Raw genomic sequence first — 18,294 nt, 5'->3', positions numbered from 1 at the left:
AATCATGGTTGTCCTAAACTTATGGCAAAATTTTTACCTCGATTGCTCGAATATGTCTGAGGGGTTGGAGTTACTTCCTCATTGTCAGTAAAGTGTAGAATCATTATAGTCAATTGTTGATAGACTATGATAGGCTACTAGGTTGTTATTGATGGCTACTAGCCTTCAGCACATCACTTGTGTTGGTAAATTATACATCTACCAAGTTTTATGCTTTGGATACTGTAGTATTGGTGCAGCTGTATTGGTGCAGTTGTATTGGTTACAGTTGTATCGGGTACAGTTGTATTGGGTGCAGTGGTATTGGGTGCAGTTGTATTGGTTACAGTGGTATTGGGTACAGTTGTATTGGGTGCAGAGGTATTGGTATAATGGATGGTTTGGTAATATGTCACTCGGTGTTGAGTACAGTGATAATACGTACCACGGTACTGAGATACTATGATACTGGGATATTAAAATACTTTTACTACAGTACTATACATAAATAAATAAGCCACAACCCTGAGGTATATAGTTATTGTTTGTGTATTACTAGACATTATCCTTCTTTCTAAGAATAGAAAGAGAGTGATTATCTGCGTAATGCGTCTATATGTATACATAGATATATACGTGTATATCTATAATGTGCCTGTTTTTTAATTGTCTGTTTCTTACACTGCTTTATTTTGTTTCTTAATTTATTTGACCTGCACAAAACATTTCCTCCTTAATATGAAGTTTTAAAGTTACAACTGTTTGACAATGTTTAAAAACCTTTACAGCAGTTTTCTTTTTTTCTCCCAATTTATTTAAACTGCACAAAACTCTTTTTTTCATGATATGGACATGGAAAGTTAAAATGGTAATTGTTGTTATATGTTGAATAAAAATAAATTTCCTGTGCAAAGCCTTTTATTACCCGGGCATCTAGTATATGTATATATCTAAAATGTGACTGTTTTTCAACTGTCTGTTTGTTACACTTATGTATGCAACACAAATAAAAAACTGTTGACTTTTTCATCGTGTTTTGTAAAAACCTCCGTAAGAAATTTCCTCCTGAAGTTTGTAAAAAGGTTGCTTAGTTAGTGGGTTCAGCATAAGTTAATAACCTTGTTTTAATTTCTTAATGGCTGGGGTAATGTATTCTGAGTTGGAGGGAGCAAAAGAAAGGTAGGGAACAGAGTCTAAGTTGGAGGGAGCGAAGGAAAGGTGGGGGACAGAGTCTAAGTTGGAGGGAGCGAAGGAAAGGTGGGGGACAGAGTCTAAGTTGGAGAGAGCGAAGGAAAAGTGGAGGACAGAATCTAAGTTGGAGAGAGCAAGGGAAAGGTGGGGAACAGGGTTTAAATTGGAAGAAATAAATCAAAGATGGGATAGGGGAGAACTTGAGCTTGCATACTTTTCTGTCTGTCTACAATATTTTATGAGACTATCAATTCAATACTCTTTACTCTTCTTCCACAATAATATAATTGTTTTTTGCGAGCATTCAGACAATATTTGTTTACTTTTATCTTTGTGTGCCAGCAACTTTACTGACAGCACCTTCTAATCATTAATTCTAAGCATTTTTTTTTCTCTATCAGTTGATATGTTGTTTGTTGTGTTACGCGATCGCATTGCCAAGATATTTGAAGATTAAAACCGAAAAAATCTGATCACCGTAAAAACGCTCAGGCCACAAAAACGTGCCCAGCCTCGCCAAAAATGATGTCACGCGTTTGGCAACCTCTCTCTATCTCTCGTATTCACATCGGCTATTTGCGATAAAAGTCTAGTCTTACGCGGCTCTATTGGCATATATCTTATTTTGTATTTGCTCGTGTTGGCTAGAATAAAATTTTAAATCCTGCTACAGATGCATTATTATGAATGTTTAAAAGGCCTCAAATAACTAAAATTGAAAATTTGTTCTACTCACTTTCTCCAAATGTTGTGTAAACATTTGGGTACCGACTACCAATTCTACCGGTCTACGGTAATTCTGTCTAGTCACTTTATGTAGAACGCGGTCTTTGTATCAGCACAGTTCTGCAGCTACCCATATAAACGATATACAGTCTCCCATAAGCCCCGCCCACATTATGTCGCCTATTACCTATTGCCTACGTACTAGTTTCTTACTAGTATTCTTACCGAATGCTAAATAATTGAAATAAGCAAGCCACCTCTTTGAAAAGAATATAGACAGGGATAGAGTTTTAAGGATGAGAAGTCTGCTGCAAACTGGATTTGAACTCACATTCTCCAGTTCTGCGGACACCCATATACCATATCCGATTCACTACAATATTCTGCAAATCATGTTTTGCATTATCTTCAACAATATTATTTTATTATATAATTTTTACAAGCAAAAATATTTTCATCTCGGCATAAAGCTTTTATTAAAAATATTCATCAAGTCGTGGCCACTCACATAGTATTAGCTGATACAATAAGACAAATTCATCTACTGCAACAAACTCAAACAAAACATCATCCAGCACGCATTCAAGTCTCGCTTTCTCCTTTATGGCAGTTTCCACACAATGACAAAGCTTCTTCGGCTGGTGGGACGACATAAACATTCTGTAATCAGTAAAACAAGTAAATGTAAACAAAGTAGATGCATTATATATGTCATTCATAGATATGTCATTCTAAAGCGTATCTATTGACAGCTTCCAAATTGGGAGTTAAATAGATTGCGAGTGTAATTTTAAAAACGAATAAACATTTAATAAAAGCACAAGTACGCCAAGCCAACGATTCGAAGCTTTGGTTCTAGAAATTAAAGATTTGCAATGATCAATCGATTTTACCCACTTCCTACGAGTGAAAATAATTTGTAATCATGACTCTAATTTACCAAAGAAAATTCGAAAAAAATATTATAGCTAGGTAAAACGGCAGATAAGCTATGAAACGATGATTGGAGATAGCAAAGAATTATCATTTTATTAATTAGTATATGTATTTATGACTATAAAAAATATTACATTTACTAAAGTATAGAAGACTCTAAGTTAATTTACCTCCATTCTGTCTTCTTCTGCAGCAAAACGCTGCTGACGCCTGTCAGCTTTGGCCATAGGCTGTCTACTCTAATCTTTTACTAAAAGTTGCTCAGATAACTCTGAGTAGCAGTCGCTCGAACTTGAAGCCATTTTAAAACTATGTATAACTTAGTAATTGTTGAAACGCGTTGAATCAGTAACGATGAGAATCTTCGAGATCACAGACAACGCGTTTTACGAGTGATAACATTTATTACGGCCTATATAAAAATTTCACGCTCGTGATTGGCTAACGAAGCGACCTCATATTTATCGCTTGTGGTTTCGTTTCAGATAACAAGCTTGTGACGTCACGAAATAGCCACCCGCTGGAACGTGAGCTTTTTAAAAGAGGGCCTCATTCAAACGCATATATCTCTGGACAGGGTTGGTCTAAAAAGACAAAAATGGCATCAAATTGTAGCTGATGTTTTAGCCTTTTATGGGTCCTAATTTCATTTTTGACGCAACTACATCTTTAAAGACAGTGGGGAGCTAGTGGTGCTATATTATGCCAAGCAGGTACATTCAACTGCCCTACACTCAAATCAGTGGTTGCTCAACTATTTGAGTATTCAAGTTCTCTTTGCAGTGATCTGAGTTGAATTTCCACGAACAAACACGAGCAAAGCGATTGTTTGGAAGCTTTATGAGAAATGCATATGTGCACACAAATCACGAAAATTATTCATCAACACCGTCGCAAACCCTTGTACCAAAATCTCATCAACAAATTGAACCATTTTTCAATGGAATCGTTTAAGTATAATAACAATACGAAACACATATAAACCTATTTAAATATGTTACGAAGTCTTTGAAATTTGTAGACTATATACCAAACCTTACCCATCAGATCAGATAATGCATAACTAGACAGATTAGTTTGGCCTGAAACCGCTATTAAAGCCTGATAAGCTTTTTTTAATCAAAATTAAGACCCGCCAACGAAACGCCGATAAAGTCGTGCGACCGAGAGTAGAACCATTAAGTCGTGCGCATTTCATGAGAAAAACATGCACATTTCACTAGTCTATGGCATTGTCCAATTGCTGAAAGTTTTTAATACCTTTCCGTTTTAAATATCTTGCAAAAATATTTAATTATAAGAATAATTATTGGATTTTATAAGATTATTATACATGTAATATTTAATTATGAGAATAATCATTCGAATTTATTTTTCCGAAGGTTTCTGTAATAAGCGTACACCGTTTGAGGCGTAGACTGGTTTACAGGTACGAAATTGTGGTACACAGTTTATCAGCCTTTGTTTTTTTTGTCCAATTATCGAAGGTTTCATTAAGTTATTTAGAACGTTAGCCAAAATTCTTTACATCTTATGTACAAGCTAGGGCTAAACTACAATGCCCCTTCATGACGAGAACATTTTTTTATTTTGCTCCAGTTAGCAGAAAACTTCCAGATGCGTGAATGCTGATGCTCGCTTTCTGTTACAGATTGCTATCAAAACCATTCTACATTCAACACAACCAACTTTCAAACTGTGCATGTTACACAGCAGCTTGCCATTTTACTAGTAATATTGCATTTCTCCTACTGCATGGGAGAGATATAAACATATAATAATTTCCTTTCATTATTGCTGTTTGCTGTACATAATAACACCCAGCACATTACAACGACCATTGCAGCTACGATTGCAGTTATCCTATTGCACTGCAGTGCCATTTGACTGCTAATATTGCATTTCTCAACCATCAGTACCCTTTCTTTTTTCCAATATCTCTGGTCGTGGGCTGTATGTCAGGTTAATTTCTACTTATTTAATTTGATTTGAACAAAGCTGAAAAAGGTTTGGGAGTTTGTTTGGCATATATACATAAAATTATTTAGCATTCAGAGTTGACAGATTTGTTTAAAGCAGTCAACAGACCAAGCCAATATAGAATTGACCCAACTAGCTACTTGCTCTGAATGAACATCATAAGTGCTGTCTCAGAGGTTAACACCTGTATCATTGTCACAGCCTGCACTGCTCGTGCAGTTGTACTATTTTTTATTGTGCTGACAACTGTAGTCATAGTAACTAATATCAATATATCCAACTAAGAGTCTTCTCAACTCATCTCAAGTAGTCAACCTTCTAACAATAGAGCGAAACGATTTCTATGAAGAACTTTATTCAGTGAGATAATTAATCACAGAATTTCTAAATAATACTGCACAGCTGTTTGAAAGTCAGACTCTCACACAGTCAGGCGCATACTCCAGAGTCAAACCGACTCTAACAACTGCAAACAATCTAATGACTATGAAAGACAAGGGGCTTTTAACACCATCAGTTCTGGAGACCTACACAGCTGCAAATTCTGGAGGCACCTGCAATACTTTACCATACATTTCTGATCTAGAGAGAAGTTGGAATATCTGTACAATCTACAGAAGATGCAGAAATGAAGGAATAGCAGAGTAAGTCCAAACCTAGAGATGCTGTCATACAAGTTTGTAAGACAGAACTTCACCGTCTGCATCAACTTGACAAGGTATTAGTTGCAGGCGCCAGCACTGGTGGCGATGTCAGACATGTTCATCTACAAACTCTCACTAGTAAGATAAAGAGACTAGTTTACCAGTTGATTCTGCTACACATCTCTGGGTTATTAGAAAACTAAGAGTTATCAGAAGAGATGTAATGGGAGTGGAGTGGGACTTTTTGGCATGACGGTTTTTGGCGCAGGATTTGTTAGCGCAGACATCCCGCCACAGGAAATGATTTTAAAATTTATCTACCTACCGTTGTGAGTTATTACGGCTTAACAAGTTTTAAGGAAAGAGAGAAAAAGATTGTACATAACGACTACATTATTTTGGGAAATCCTTTAATCGAATTTGGCAATGTGAATGTAAACATTCATAAGTTTACGAATTATGAATTTTACAATCGCTACTTCGTTAATTGGTAATTAACGAAATAGTGTTTTAAAGAGAACAAAAAGTGATTAACACCAGAATGGCTATAGATCATCAGCTGCATCAATTGAAGCTGCTCACGTTACATTTACAATAACACGCTGAGTAAAATACTGAATGAGTAAAATGTGCTGACCCAAGAGGAAATTTCAGTTTATCTTTCATATGCATTTCTTATGTGTTCTTATATGTATATTCGTATGTGAGAAGTTTCAAGAGCGAAACATTTTTGCATTTTGTTATTATCAATGTGTACTCTATATACACATAAATAATTTCTTTTGTATAAAAATAATACTGTAGAAAAAACATCAAATAATATGCATACATAATATATATAGTACATGTTTAGATAAATATGCATGTGCATTCCAGGTAAATAGCAGTTCAAACAGTGACTTACTAAATTAATTTACCAGAAGAAGTAATTTGCTGATATGACAATACATAATAGTTAATAATACATTAAATTAAATATTTGACTTGAAGATATGATCAGCAGAACATATTTAGACAAATTATCTTGTCATCACAGCATGTAATCATCTCCTAGGAGTCACCTAGTCTTATCTATATAATAATTTTCATAGTAGAACTATAATATAGAAATGTTGGAGTGAGTGTGTGTTGTGGAGAAGACCTTTAGCTTATGCATGATGACAAGCTCTATGTTCACATCTCCTTGTCTCACTTTCTTTCTATGCTTTGGGGTGGCTTCAACCACTGCTGGTAAGTAATATACGTTTACAGTGATAAATATTGGACCTTGGTGTGTGGCAACAGTCATAACTACTAAATACTGTTACTGGAATACATACGTGTATGTTAACATATATATGCTATGAACCAATAGACAGGTGAAGATAAATATAGTAATACATCATGTTTAATGTAGTATTTCATCAGCTACTAGTAAATATAATAGTTGGCAGTCAATATGGTAAGAACTGTGTCTTCACGTGTCACTATTCAACAACTACTCTATCAACTTGTGTAGTTCAACAGTTATCCAAGCAGGTGTCATCATTCAGTCGTTAATCTATCAATATATGTTATTCAACAGTTATTCAAACAGGTGTCAACATTCAGTCGTTAATCTATCAATACATGTTATTCAACAGTTATCCAAGCAGGTGTCAACATTCAGTCATTAATCTATCAATATATGTTATTCAACAGTTATTCAAACAGGTGTCATCATTCATTAGTTACTCTATCAATACATGTTATTCAACAGTTATCCAAGCAAGTGTCATCATTCAATAGTTACTCTATCAATGGCTCTTATTCAACAATTATTTAAACAGGTGTTATTTTTTAATAGCATCTCTATCGTAAGTACATTTCAAGCTAATGGTTACATACTCTCACCACTGCGGATCCATAACAGGTGGTGCAGGAATTCTTTATCCATGTGGTTCACTGAGTGGGGATTCCAAAGCATTTCCACCGAGAGATGATTATTGCTATGGTCCATATAATCATAGCATTGCAATGTTTGGGTCGGCATTCAGCAGACTCTACGTAAGTAACCACTCATCCTTTAATTATTTCCTGCATTTAATCCCACAACCAAACACGAGTGAAGTGATTGTTTGGGAGATTTATGATAACTGCATATGTGCACTCAACTCACAAAAATTATTCATCAACGGCCGTCGCAAACCCTTGTACCGAAATCTCATCAACAAGTTCCAACGTTATTGGTCGATAGTTTTTGGGAATCGGCCCTTGCTTTGGATCTTTTATCAGAAGTACAGCTCATGAATATACATATATACACATGTATATATATGTATATATCAATACATGTATATATACATATATATATATGTATATATATATATATATATACATATATATATATATATATACTCATGCTACAGATATATATATATATATATACTCATGCTACAGACAGTACTGTTTCGGCTATTGAAGCCTCATCAGTGCAGCTCAGAGCTTAGGCAAGGGACACAAATCCCATCCCATATATATATATATATATATATATATATATATATATATATATGTATATATATGTATAAAATAGAAGAAATATCAAGATTAAAGTTAATTTTTGGTAAAAGCGCTGTTTTGTACGATGCACTCCTCAGGTGCGGTTTGACTAAAATCCCGTCTGGGGAGTGCAATATTGTGGAATATATTTATATATTATATACACATATATATATATATACATTCTATATATAAATATATATACATTTTTTTTAAATTAAGTAATTTTTAATTAATTTAATACTTAAAATTCCCCTGTCATACAGCCCACGACCAAAGTGATATTGGAAAAAAGACAGGGTACTGATGGTTGAGAAACGCAATATTGGCAGTCAAATGGCACTGCAGTGCAATAGGATAACTGCAATGGTAGCGGTTAAGGTACTGGGTGTTATTATGTACAACAAACAGCAATAATGAAAGGAAAAGATTATACATTTATATCTCTACCCCGGCAATCGAAGAAATGCAATATTAGAAGTAAAATGCACTGATATTATTAGAATAACCAATATTATTAATATAGTAATACAGTAATAATAGGAAACCAATGCACAATTTTGTTCACATTTCAAAACGTCATAGCTAACAATATCAAGAAATTGTAATATTTATATTGATTTTTAGAAAATCTATTTGACAAAACTATTTAGAAAAAATACTAACAGTAACATATTGCCCAACATCAGTCACTATATACTTCGACCTTGCAAATTCGAATGCTTATTCTTATAATTAAATCTTATAAAATCGAATAATTATTCTTATAATTAAATATTGTAATAATCTCAAAAGAATCGTTCGAAAAAATATCATCGTCATTTCCTTTGCTTTCACTGCTTTGGACATCAGTTGGAATACCAAAGTACTCATAAGTGTCCAAAATTTCAGTTACTTTGAAATCGGCAAAAAAGAAACGATTAATTTTCAGTACTTCTACGTTAATCACAGAAACCTTCAGCAATTGGACAATGCTATAGACTGGTGAAATGTGCACGTTTTTTTCGTAAAATGTGCACGACCTAATGGTTCTATCCTCTGTCGCTCGGCGTGTCGTTTGCCGTCTTAGTTTTGATAAAAATAAGGCTTGACAAGTTTTAACAACGATTTTAGGCCGAATTAATCTGTCTATTTATGCATAATCCAATCAGATGGGTAAGGTTTAGGAAATTTTCTACAAACAATAAAGACTTGGTAACATATTTAAATAGGTTTATATGTGCTTTGTATCGTTATTATACTTAAACGACTCCATTGAAAAATGGTTAAATTTGTTAATGAGATTTCGGTTCAATGGTTTACGATGGCCGTTGATGAATAATTTTTGTGAGCTGTGTGCACATATGCAGTTATCATAAATCTCCCAAACAATCGCTTTGCTCGTGTTTGGTCAGGAATAGGTAATTTTTGTTTCATCTGAGCTTTTAATATACTTTTATGTAGCCTCTGCTTTTAAAAAAGGCTACAAAACTCTGAATGTATCTAGGTAAACATTTGTTACTATTTCATTGTACTAATACATACAAGTATTTATGAAAATACTAAACCATCCATCCAGTTTAAGATTTCATTTGAAATGCAAACCACAAAGTATCTAATTACAGATTGAGTGCAGCGAGCGCCATTTACAGTTCTACAGCAATGGCCTCTATATACCAACTGTAACAATGAGCTGTATTTACAGGTCTGCAGTAACGGGCTCATCTCATTAGATGAGGCATACAAAAGTTTCACAACTAAACCATTCCCATTACGCAAGTCAAGAAGATCTGCTCCTCTAATCTGTCCATTCTGGACTGATGTTGACCTTACATATACAGGTGACTTATGGATCAGAGAGACTACAGATCCTGGTCTGCTGCAGAGAGCATCACGAGAAGGTTTGCAATGAGCTCTAAACTGGTAATAAATGGTTTTGCTATTATAATGTTTGTTAAGCACTAGATTCAGCCTGTATGGTTTGAGGAGTATAATAATGCTAGTGTATTAGGACAAGGTGATGATACATGCTCCATATGTTACACTAAGTTACACTAAGACCTCAACTATATTCAGTGTCTGTGATAGTTGTGCTCTCTGATTATATATAATGGTTCAACTCTTGCTGTTTGTACATTCATTTTCTACATATTGAAGTTTCTTTTGTAAAAATATAATTGGAGTAGCAACGAAACTCAGGCTCCATAATTTCATTAATATATGCTGGTTGTCTTTTATTTTCTATTATTACCTCTTGCTTATCTCATCACATCTAACTGTACTAACAAATGAACTGTCTATATGAGGTTAAAGTAAAAGACCTCATACTCTTCCTGCTTTGTAAATTCACCATTCATTATGTCATGTGTTAATTGAGTATTCAGGTGTCTGCTGTAGTTGTGGTCTTACATTTGAATGATGATCTAACATTTTCCTTTCCATTTAAACCCAGGTGCCTTTGTTCAAGGTCTTGTTAAACCTTGTTTATGTATAACAATCTGTTAACACTAAGGCGTTATGTAAAGTCTTGTATGTAGAACAACCAAATACCATGTCATGTGAAGCATCAGTTATCTTGTAACTGACTAAATGTACATACATAGGCCTACTTAGTCCATACTTGCTTGAGTAACAACTAGTCTTAACCAGTCAACTGATGGCTTATAAAAGGAATTGTTCATTATTGGTTACAAAATACTAGACTGAGTTCCTAAGCTCTTCAACCAATCAAAATCTGATTCAGGAGTGAAGATCTCTTATTAGCAGCCGATGCTAACCATTTCATTGGTACATTCATAGCCTTAGATTTCTACTTGTTGATGGGCCTCTGTGCCTCTGACTCATTAGATTAACAGAGGTTAAGTGGTTACAATTGAAAATAGAATGTAAAAGTTGAAATTATATATATAGACACAGTTAAATGATGAGCTGAGGGCCCTATAAACTCGTCCCTCATATTATATTCTAAACAATATTGTTAAAAGGCTATCTTAGATTTTTATGTCAATATGATAGAATATATGATAATATTATAAGCAATTTATACAGTGAGAGATGCATACAAGTCAGCTGATGATACTGCATACAATGCAACATGGATGCTGGTGGCTACCTGGGAAAATGTCTTACCATTTATTCATCCAGTCAGCAATTATAAACAAATAGTGAGTGGCTGAATAGTAACCTTAGGTGTATTATATGTGGAGCCTCTTTAATAAGGAAATGAGAACATTCAAAATATCATAAATTATAATTTTGTTTATAGGTGTGATTCTCTGTTATTTAATAATTTAAGTACATGTTTACAACTAAATGTAAGTCAGCAGAATGATTGTGTACAGTTTATAAGACAGCATCATTGCGTTTTACAGTGTGGGAATTGGATGTCTCTTTTTTTAAGACCGTATAACTTTATTACATAGATATAGAGATACAACCTTATTATATAGATATAGAGATACAACATTATTACATAGATATAGAGATATAATCTTATTATATAGATATATATAGAGATACAACCTTATTATATAGATATAGTGATACAACCTTATTATATAGATATAGAGATACAACCTTATTATATAGATATAGAGATACAAGCCTATTACATAGATATAGAGATACAACCTTATTATATAGATATAGAGATACAATCTCATTATATAGATTATATATAGAGATACAACCTTATTATATAGATATAGAGATACAATCTTATTATATAGATATAGAGATACAATCTCATTATATAGATATATATATAGAGATACAACCTTATTATATAGATATAGTGATACAACCTTATTATATAGATATAGAGATACAACCTTATTATATAGATACTATAGAGATACAACCTTATTACATAGATATAGAGATACAAGCCTATTACATAAATATAGAGATACCACCTTATTATATAGATATAGAGATACAATCTTATTATATAGATATAGAGATACAACCTTATTATATAGATATTATAGAGATACAACCTTATTATATAGATATAGAGATACAATCTTATTATATAGATATAGAGATACAATCTCATTATATAGATATATATATAGAGATACAACCTTATTATATAGATATAGTGATACAACCTTATTATATAGATATAGAGATACAACCTTATTATATAGATATAGAGATACAACCTTATTACATAGATATAGAGATATAATCTTATTATATAGATATAGAGATACAATCTCATTATATAGATATATATATATAGAGATACAACCTTATTATATAGATATAGTGATACAACCTTATTATATAGATATAGAGATACAACCTTATTATATAGATATTATAGAGATACAACCTTATTACATAGATATAGAGATACAATCTTATTATATAGATATAGAGATACAATCTCATTATATAGATATATATATAGAGATACAACCTTATTATATAGATATAGTGATACAACCTTATTATATAGATATAGAGATACAACCTTATTATATAGATATTATAGAGATACAACCTTATTACATAGATATAGAGATACAAGCCTATTACATAAATATAGAGATACAACCTTATTATATAGATATAGAGATACAATCTTATTATATAGATATAGAGATACAACCTTATTATATAGATATTATAGAGATACAACCTTATTATATAGATATAGAGATACAATCTTATTATATAGATATAGAGATACAATCTCATTATATAGATATATATATATAGAGATACAACCTTATTATATAGATATAGTGATACAACCTTATTATATAGATATAGAGATACAACCTTATTATATAGATATAGAGATACAACCTTATTACATAGATATAGAGATATAATCTTATTATATAGATATAGAGATACAATCTCATTATATAGATATATATATAGAGATACAACCTTATTATATAGATATAGTGATACAACCTTATTATATAGATATAGAAATACAACCTTATTATATAGATATTATAGAGATACAACCTTATTACATAGATATAGAGATACAAGCCTATTACATAAATATAGAGATACAACCTTATTATATAGATATAGAGATACAATCTTATTATATAGATATAGAGATACAACCTTATTATATAGATATTATAGAGATACAACCTTATTACATAGATATAGAGATACAAGCCTATTACATAGATATAGAGATACAACCTTATTATATAGATATAGAGATACAATCTCATTATATAGATATATATAGAGATACAACCTTATTATATAGATATAGAGATACAATCTTATTATATAGATATAGAGATACAATCTCATTATATAGATATATATATAGAGATACAACCTTATTATATAGATATAGTGATACAACCTTATTATATAGATATAGAGATACAACCTTATTATACATATAGCTAGCAGGCAGCTAATTGGATTTGGGATAAATTGTATGAATACCAACACTAAAGTTGGATATTATTAATATATGAAATATTAATGATAAACTAAATATAATAAAAATATCATAATAGCATGCATTCAGAGTATTTATGATGTGATACAGAGACACATCAAAACAGAAACTTATCACTGCCATCTTGTAGCATACAGTTTATCATTTACTTTACAAAGTATATGTTTCTGGTCAGTTCTTTTACTCACCATATTTTTAAAAGTATTTTTGGTATGAGATGAACTCCTCTAATAAAATCAAAGGTGAGCATATGATAGACTTATCAACTAGATCTGCCACAGCTGGGAGACTTTCTAATTGAGAGCCAAGCACTCCACCCACTGTATCATCTTATCATTAGAGTCATTTTTACTCCAAAAACCTATGTAGTTACAGGCACTTTGTACTTACTCTGTTGTCATGCTCCTTACTACTCTATGAAATACTCTGGTGTTAACTGAAATACAGCAATTTGGTAACTGCTAGTCTCGTAACTTTAATACTAATATTAAACAAATTTAATACTTTTTCACACCTTTGCTTTATGCAGATGACACTAATCACTTTTTCGAATCCTCTAACATCAACGAGCACATAGATTGTTTAAATAATGAACTTCTTACTATTCAAAACTGGTGCACTTCTAACAAACTCACCTTAAATGTTGATAAGACCAATTTCATAATACTGAAGAAAAAAAATTTCGTCTAGATAACACTCATCCCTTTTTCATTTTCAACAAACCATTTAATCAGACAGATCACACTAAATTCTTAGGTATTTTCATTAATTCTAATCTCACTTAGAAAAAAACACATCGAATAATCACTAAAAATACTGAGACCCTTATCAGGCTCACTCTAGCGCACAACTGAATATTTACCTCGTAAATCTCTGCTTTTATTATACAATTCCATGGTTAATTCTAAACTTTCATATTGCATTGAGGCATGGAGCAATGCACCTCCTACCCATCTTAAAAATTTAATATCACTTCAAAAACGCATGAGGACCACTCACACAAAACCCTCGCCTCACCCACACCAAACCTCTTTTCAAGTCATCCATACTACCTATCAGTTTTCTATATTCATATCGCATTATACTTTTAGCCCATCATGAATTTCATTGTAATTACATCCCTCGCACAATACATCAAGCTCGATTCTCAAATTTCTGTCTAAATCTCCCACAATCTTCTTCCCGTGCAGGCCATTGCAAGGTGAATTTCCAATAGGCCATTTTTTGAAATCAACTCCCTAAGTCTATTAAAGGCATAAAGAAGGTGGCCAGTTTCAAGAGAGAACTCAGGTTGTATCTTTTTGACATGTGAATAAAACCGATGACGACAAGCCCAACTCCCCGATAGCTATGCTATTGCGTATTATGGGCTTCATCACTCCTCCAGCTTTTTTTTTTTTGCTCAACTAATTTTGTTGATGAAAATAAATCACAAATCACAACTTTATTAATGTCTGTGATTGTACTCTATTTCACTGCCGTGACACTCACACAATACCACCGATGCCGGGAAGTATAACATTCCATATTACTTTATTATAAAGGAACTCTAACTATGCATGTAGAACTCCACAACATTCAATGACATAATTGTACAATCGGCATTTAATGTTAAAAAAATGTAAAAGAGTATGTATTTATAATTATAATGAAATGTTAAGAGACATTTTTAACAACTGGCTTTCTGCCTCCTTTGCTATTAAATTTTTATGACTACTGACATGAACTATAATAATAATAACAATAATAATAATAATCTGTGATTTATATATAAATCTCAAAGTTTGTCTTGTGCTTTCTGACGTCCATGCATCCAGTTAAGTGATTAACATTTACCAATAAAAAAATCGCTTTTCCAAAGAACTCACGACACTAAAATCGTAAGACTACAAACAAGAGCCCCACCACAAAGCTTGTCATTGCCAAAGCTCTTACCATACCCTATCTATCCTTATCGCGATTGCATACATTAAGTATGCACTTTTTATTGTTAATTAATATTACCTTTTGAGTTTATTATTTTTATAAAATTTTTAAAACTTTTTGTTACCATTATCTGTTACCTATTTTTTTATTTGGAATTTTCCAATGTGCAGTTTCAAGTTCAAATTTCACGACACCACCAATTTCTAGGTATTCCTAAGGCATTCGCTAAAACAGTAAATGCTGAAAGCTTGTCACATTTGATCAGGCAGAACAGTCTCATGCGCTTCACTGCTATACATTTGTATCAGTATCGAAAGGTAGCGGCATCATCATATTCCAAGTTCTGATGAATAACTTCTACCGCAACTGTAGCCTTTTTAGATACACACTTCTATGTACTCATTGTTATTAATCATTTAACGTAGTCATGATTTTTAATTTGTTTTATCAGTTAGTATTAATTGTATCTTTGACAAATCAGTTTTCATAATAATTTCGTTGTAACAGATTTTATCTAGCTATAGCTTGCCAATTATTTCTGTTGTTTTATTTCTTCTCTTAATTTATTTGAACTGCGCAAAACACTTTTCTCATAGTAAGAAGTTTAAAAGTTAGAATGGTAAATTTTGTAAAAGTTAAATAAAAATTAAATTTTGTGCAAAAATGTTTTGTATTACACAGCGCAGCCGATTATTTTTCTAGTAAACTTTAAAACTGAAATTTTATGAATTAAATACATGTCAATAAACAACTGATTGCTTGTTGTCTAATTGAACTGAGCAGCAACAACTGACTGAGCAAGCTAAGCGGATGGCTCAAGGCAGCAAGAACTTGAAATGTGTGAGCACACCAGAATGCCATGCCCCATTGGTCAACAAAATGGGTTCCTTCAGCTCAAGCCAGTCCCATGCAAACATGCACCCATGGGACAGCAACCACAGAAGTAACATCCCAGGGAGGCTGCCTACAAACAAATAATCAGAAACAGATCGCTAGTACAAATGGTCACAAATAACGAACAATTGTATTAACTAATTACTCCTCAAGAAACTGTTTATACCATGCTAATAGGGAAGGGTGTGATGTCTACTCATAAGACATACTTTATATTCAATTGCTGAAAGCTAATTATTCAGTGAGTCAAGAAATTGATTCCACGGGTCGTAACTGACTTGGAGAAACAATTTTAATTATTTTGCAGGTTGGGTTCGACGCAGGAGATGGTAGGAATTTTTATGCTACTCCAAGTTCCCAGACCTCAAGAGTTAAAAACCTCACTTCTAATAGTAATGTCGGCATTCCTGGTAGGATGATATTTTATCTTGGAACTGCAGGAAATGCATCAGACAACAATCAGGGAATTGTCCTTCCTGGTGAGTAGCTTCAAGACAATCGAGAGAAACTTTACAGTCATGTCTGACTAAGACTCACTCTATTGATACTTCTGTGATCTCTATGACCTTTAGCGAAAGTAATATTATTAGCCTAACCTCCACTGTTTGTAGTCCTTTTTAACAGACAATGTGGCACAGTAAAACCATGTTGTTATTAAGGTGATAGCGAGTGTTTCTGAGCTATTGAGACTGAAGCAATTATACTTAGGTGTTTGTCTACCTTAAGGATGGGTTTATTTGTGATGTATGTATTGTGTGTAGTAACAGGTAGGTGTGTCTGCCTGATTGGTAGGTATGTAACACCCATGTAAAGTTGGCAAGATAGTGAGGGTTTTGTAAGTGAAGATTATCAAAGAACTGGCTATTGCATGAGCTCAAATGTTGGCTAACCTAGTGAAGGAAGACAACTCTGAAATAAATAAGAGATTACCAGGAATAGTTAGTCAATAAATTTAAAGTGTCTGTTTAAAATATTAGCCTCACTTTCTATGGATTGTTTTCATAATGACTGACTGTGTGTAAAAAAATATGTTCAGAAAGTTTCTTTATTTCCTGAACAGATGAGGTCACTACAACTGGTCAAGTGAAGTTACCATCTCCGTTGCTCCTGAGAAAAAGTACAACAGTAAAACCAATAAACGACAAAAAAATAAATTTCAGAGGTGAAGCTGCAATGAGGTCTGACCTTCCGAGCAGAATGACAACTCCTGGGACGCCTGTGACCTCAAAAGTAGTCTCGCAAGCACTGTCTTCCACAAACGAGCAATCATCAATTACTAGAAAAACAACAAGCGAAACCATGAATCATGCTGATGAATCCAAAGCTGGGACCTCGCAGAGTAGTCTCAACGTATCTTCAAGGTTCACGCCATCCAAGTTCCTGAGAGCAGAGCACACTTTCTCTAGATCCCATCTGAATACTGCAGCCGCTACTACACAAGACAACACTGTATTCACTCAGGGCATCGCTCCAATGACAACAGTAAAACCTAAACAACCAACAGAAACTTCTCCGAGTCCATCAGGAATGTCAGTCGAAAAGCATCTTGATAAAAGCAATGCAGCTCTCATCATCTACGGATCTCTTTCTGATGAGGAGTCATCAGGCGCACTTAGTCTACTTGTTATCTTACAGAAAGCTTCAAGTTCTAGAAACTTCTCTCATAAATAAATGCCCTTCACCATTCACTTACTGAGGACTTCTTGACACAAACATTACTCCTTGTTTGAACTTTTTCTTTGTGTGTTATTAACATATTAAACGCTAGCTCACATTTTACTCGCTTAGATTGTTACTAATGCTATCTTTCTTCTGATTGGTTAATAAATTATAATTTCATGAGTTGATACTCTACACTTTTCTAGGATACACACACACTGTTTGCTGAGGATTAAGCACTTTGAACAAATGTTTGATGAAATCTGCAAAAATTCACTCAGTTTTGGCATTAATTTTAGCTAGATATGAGCTCTATAGTAGGTGAGTGAAGCCAAGTGATACTTATTATGTATTCATTTACCAACACAAACACAATTAGTTGAGGATTTACTTTCAGCAATAAAT

The 18,294-nt window shown here is 33.0% G+C and overlaps 1 protein-coding gene across 1 annotated transcript in view; it reads left to right on the top strand.

Annotated features, from left to right (window-relative positions):
* LOC137391538 (uncharacterized) overlaps positions 1-17,901 on the top strand; it is a 95,967-nt gene extending 78,066 nt beyond the window's left edge. Inside the window, exons 5-8 of the mRNA XM_068078047.1 lie at positions 9,661-9,856; positions 11,004-11,119; positions 16,538-16,709; positions 17,291-17,901. Of these exons, the coding sequence (XP_067934148.1) occupies positions 9,661-9,856; positions 11,004-11,119; positions 16,538-16,709; positions 17,291-17,901 (1,095 nt within the window). The remainder of the gene's footprint in view (positions 1-9,660; positions 9,857-11,003; positions 11,120-16,537; positions 16,710-17,290) is intronic.
* The last annotated feature ends 393 nt before the right edge of the window (positions 17,902-18,294 follow it).

This window comes from Watersipora subatra, chromosome 1 (assembly GCF_963576615.1).
Source record: "Watersipora subatra chromosome 1, tzWatSuba1.1, whole genome shotgun sequence".
NCBI lineage: Eukaryota > Metazoa > Bryozoa > Gymnolaemata > Cheilostomatida > Watersiporidae > Watersipora > Watersipora subatra.
Note: the sequence above shows the minus strand (reverse complement) of the source record. Positions and strands in the feature narration are given on the sequence as shown.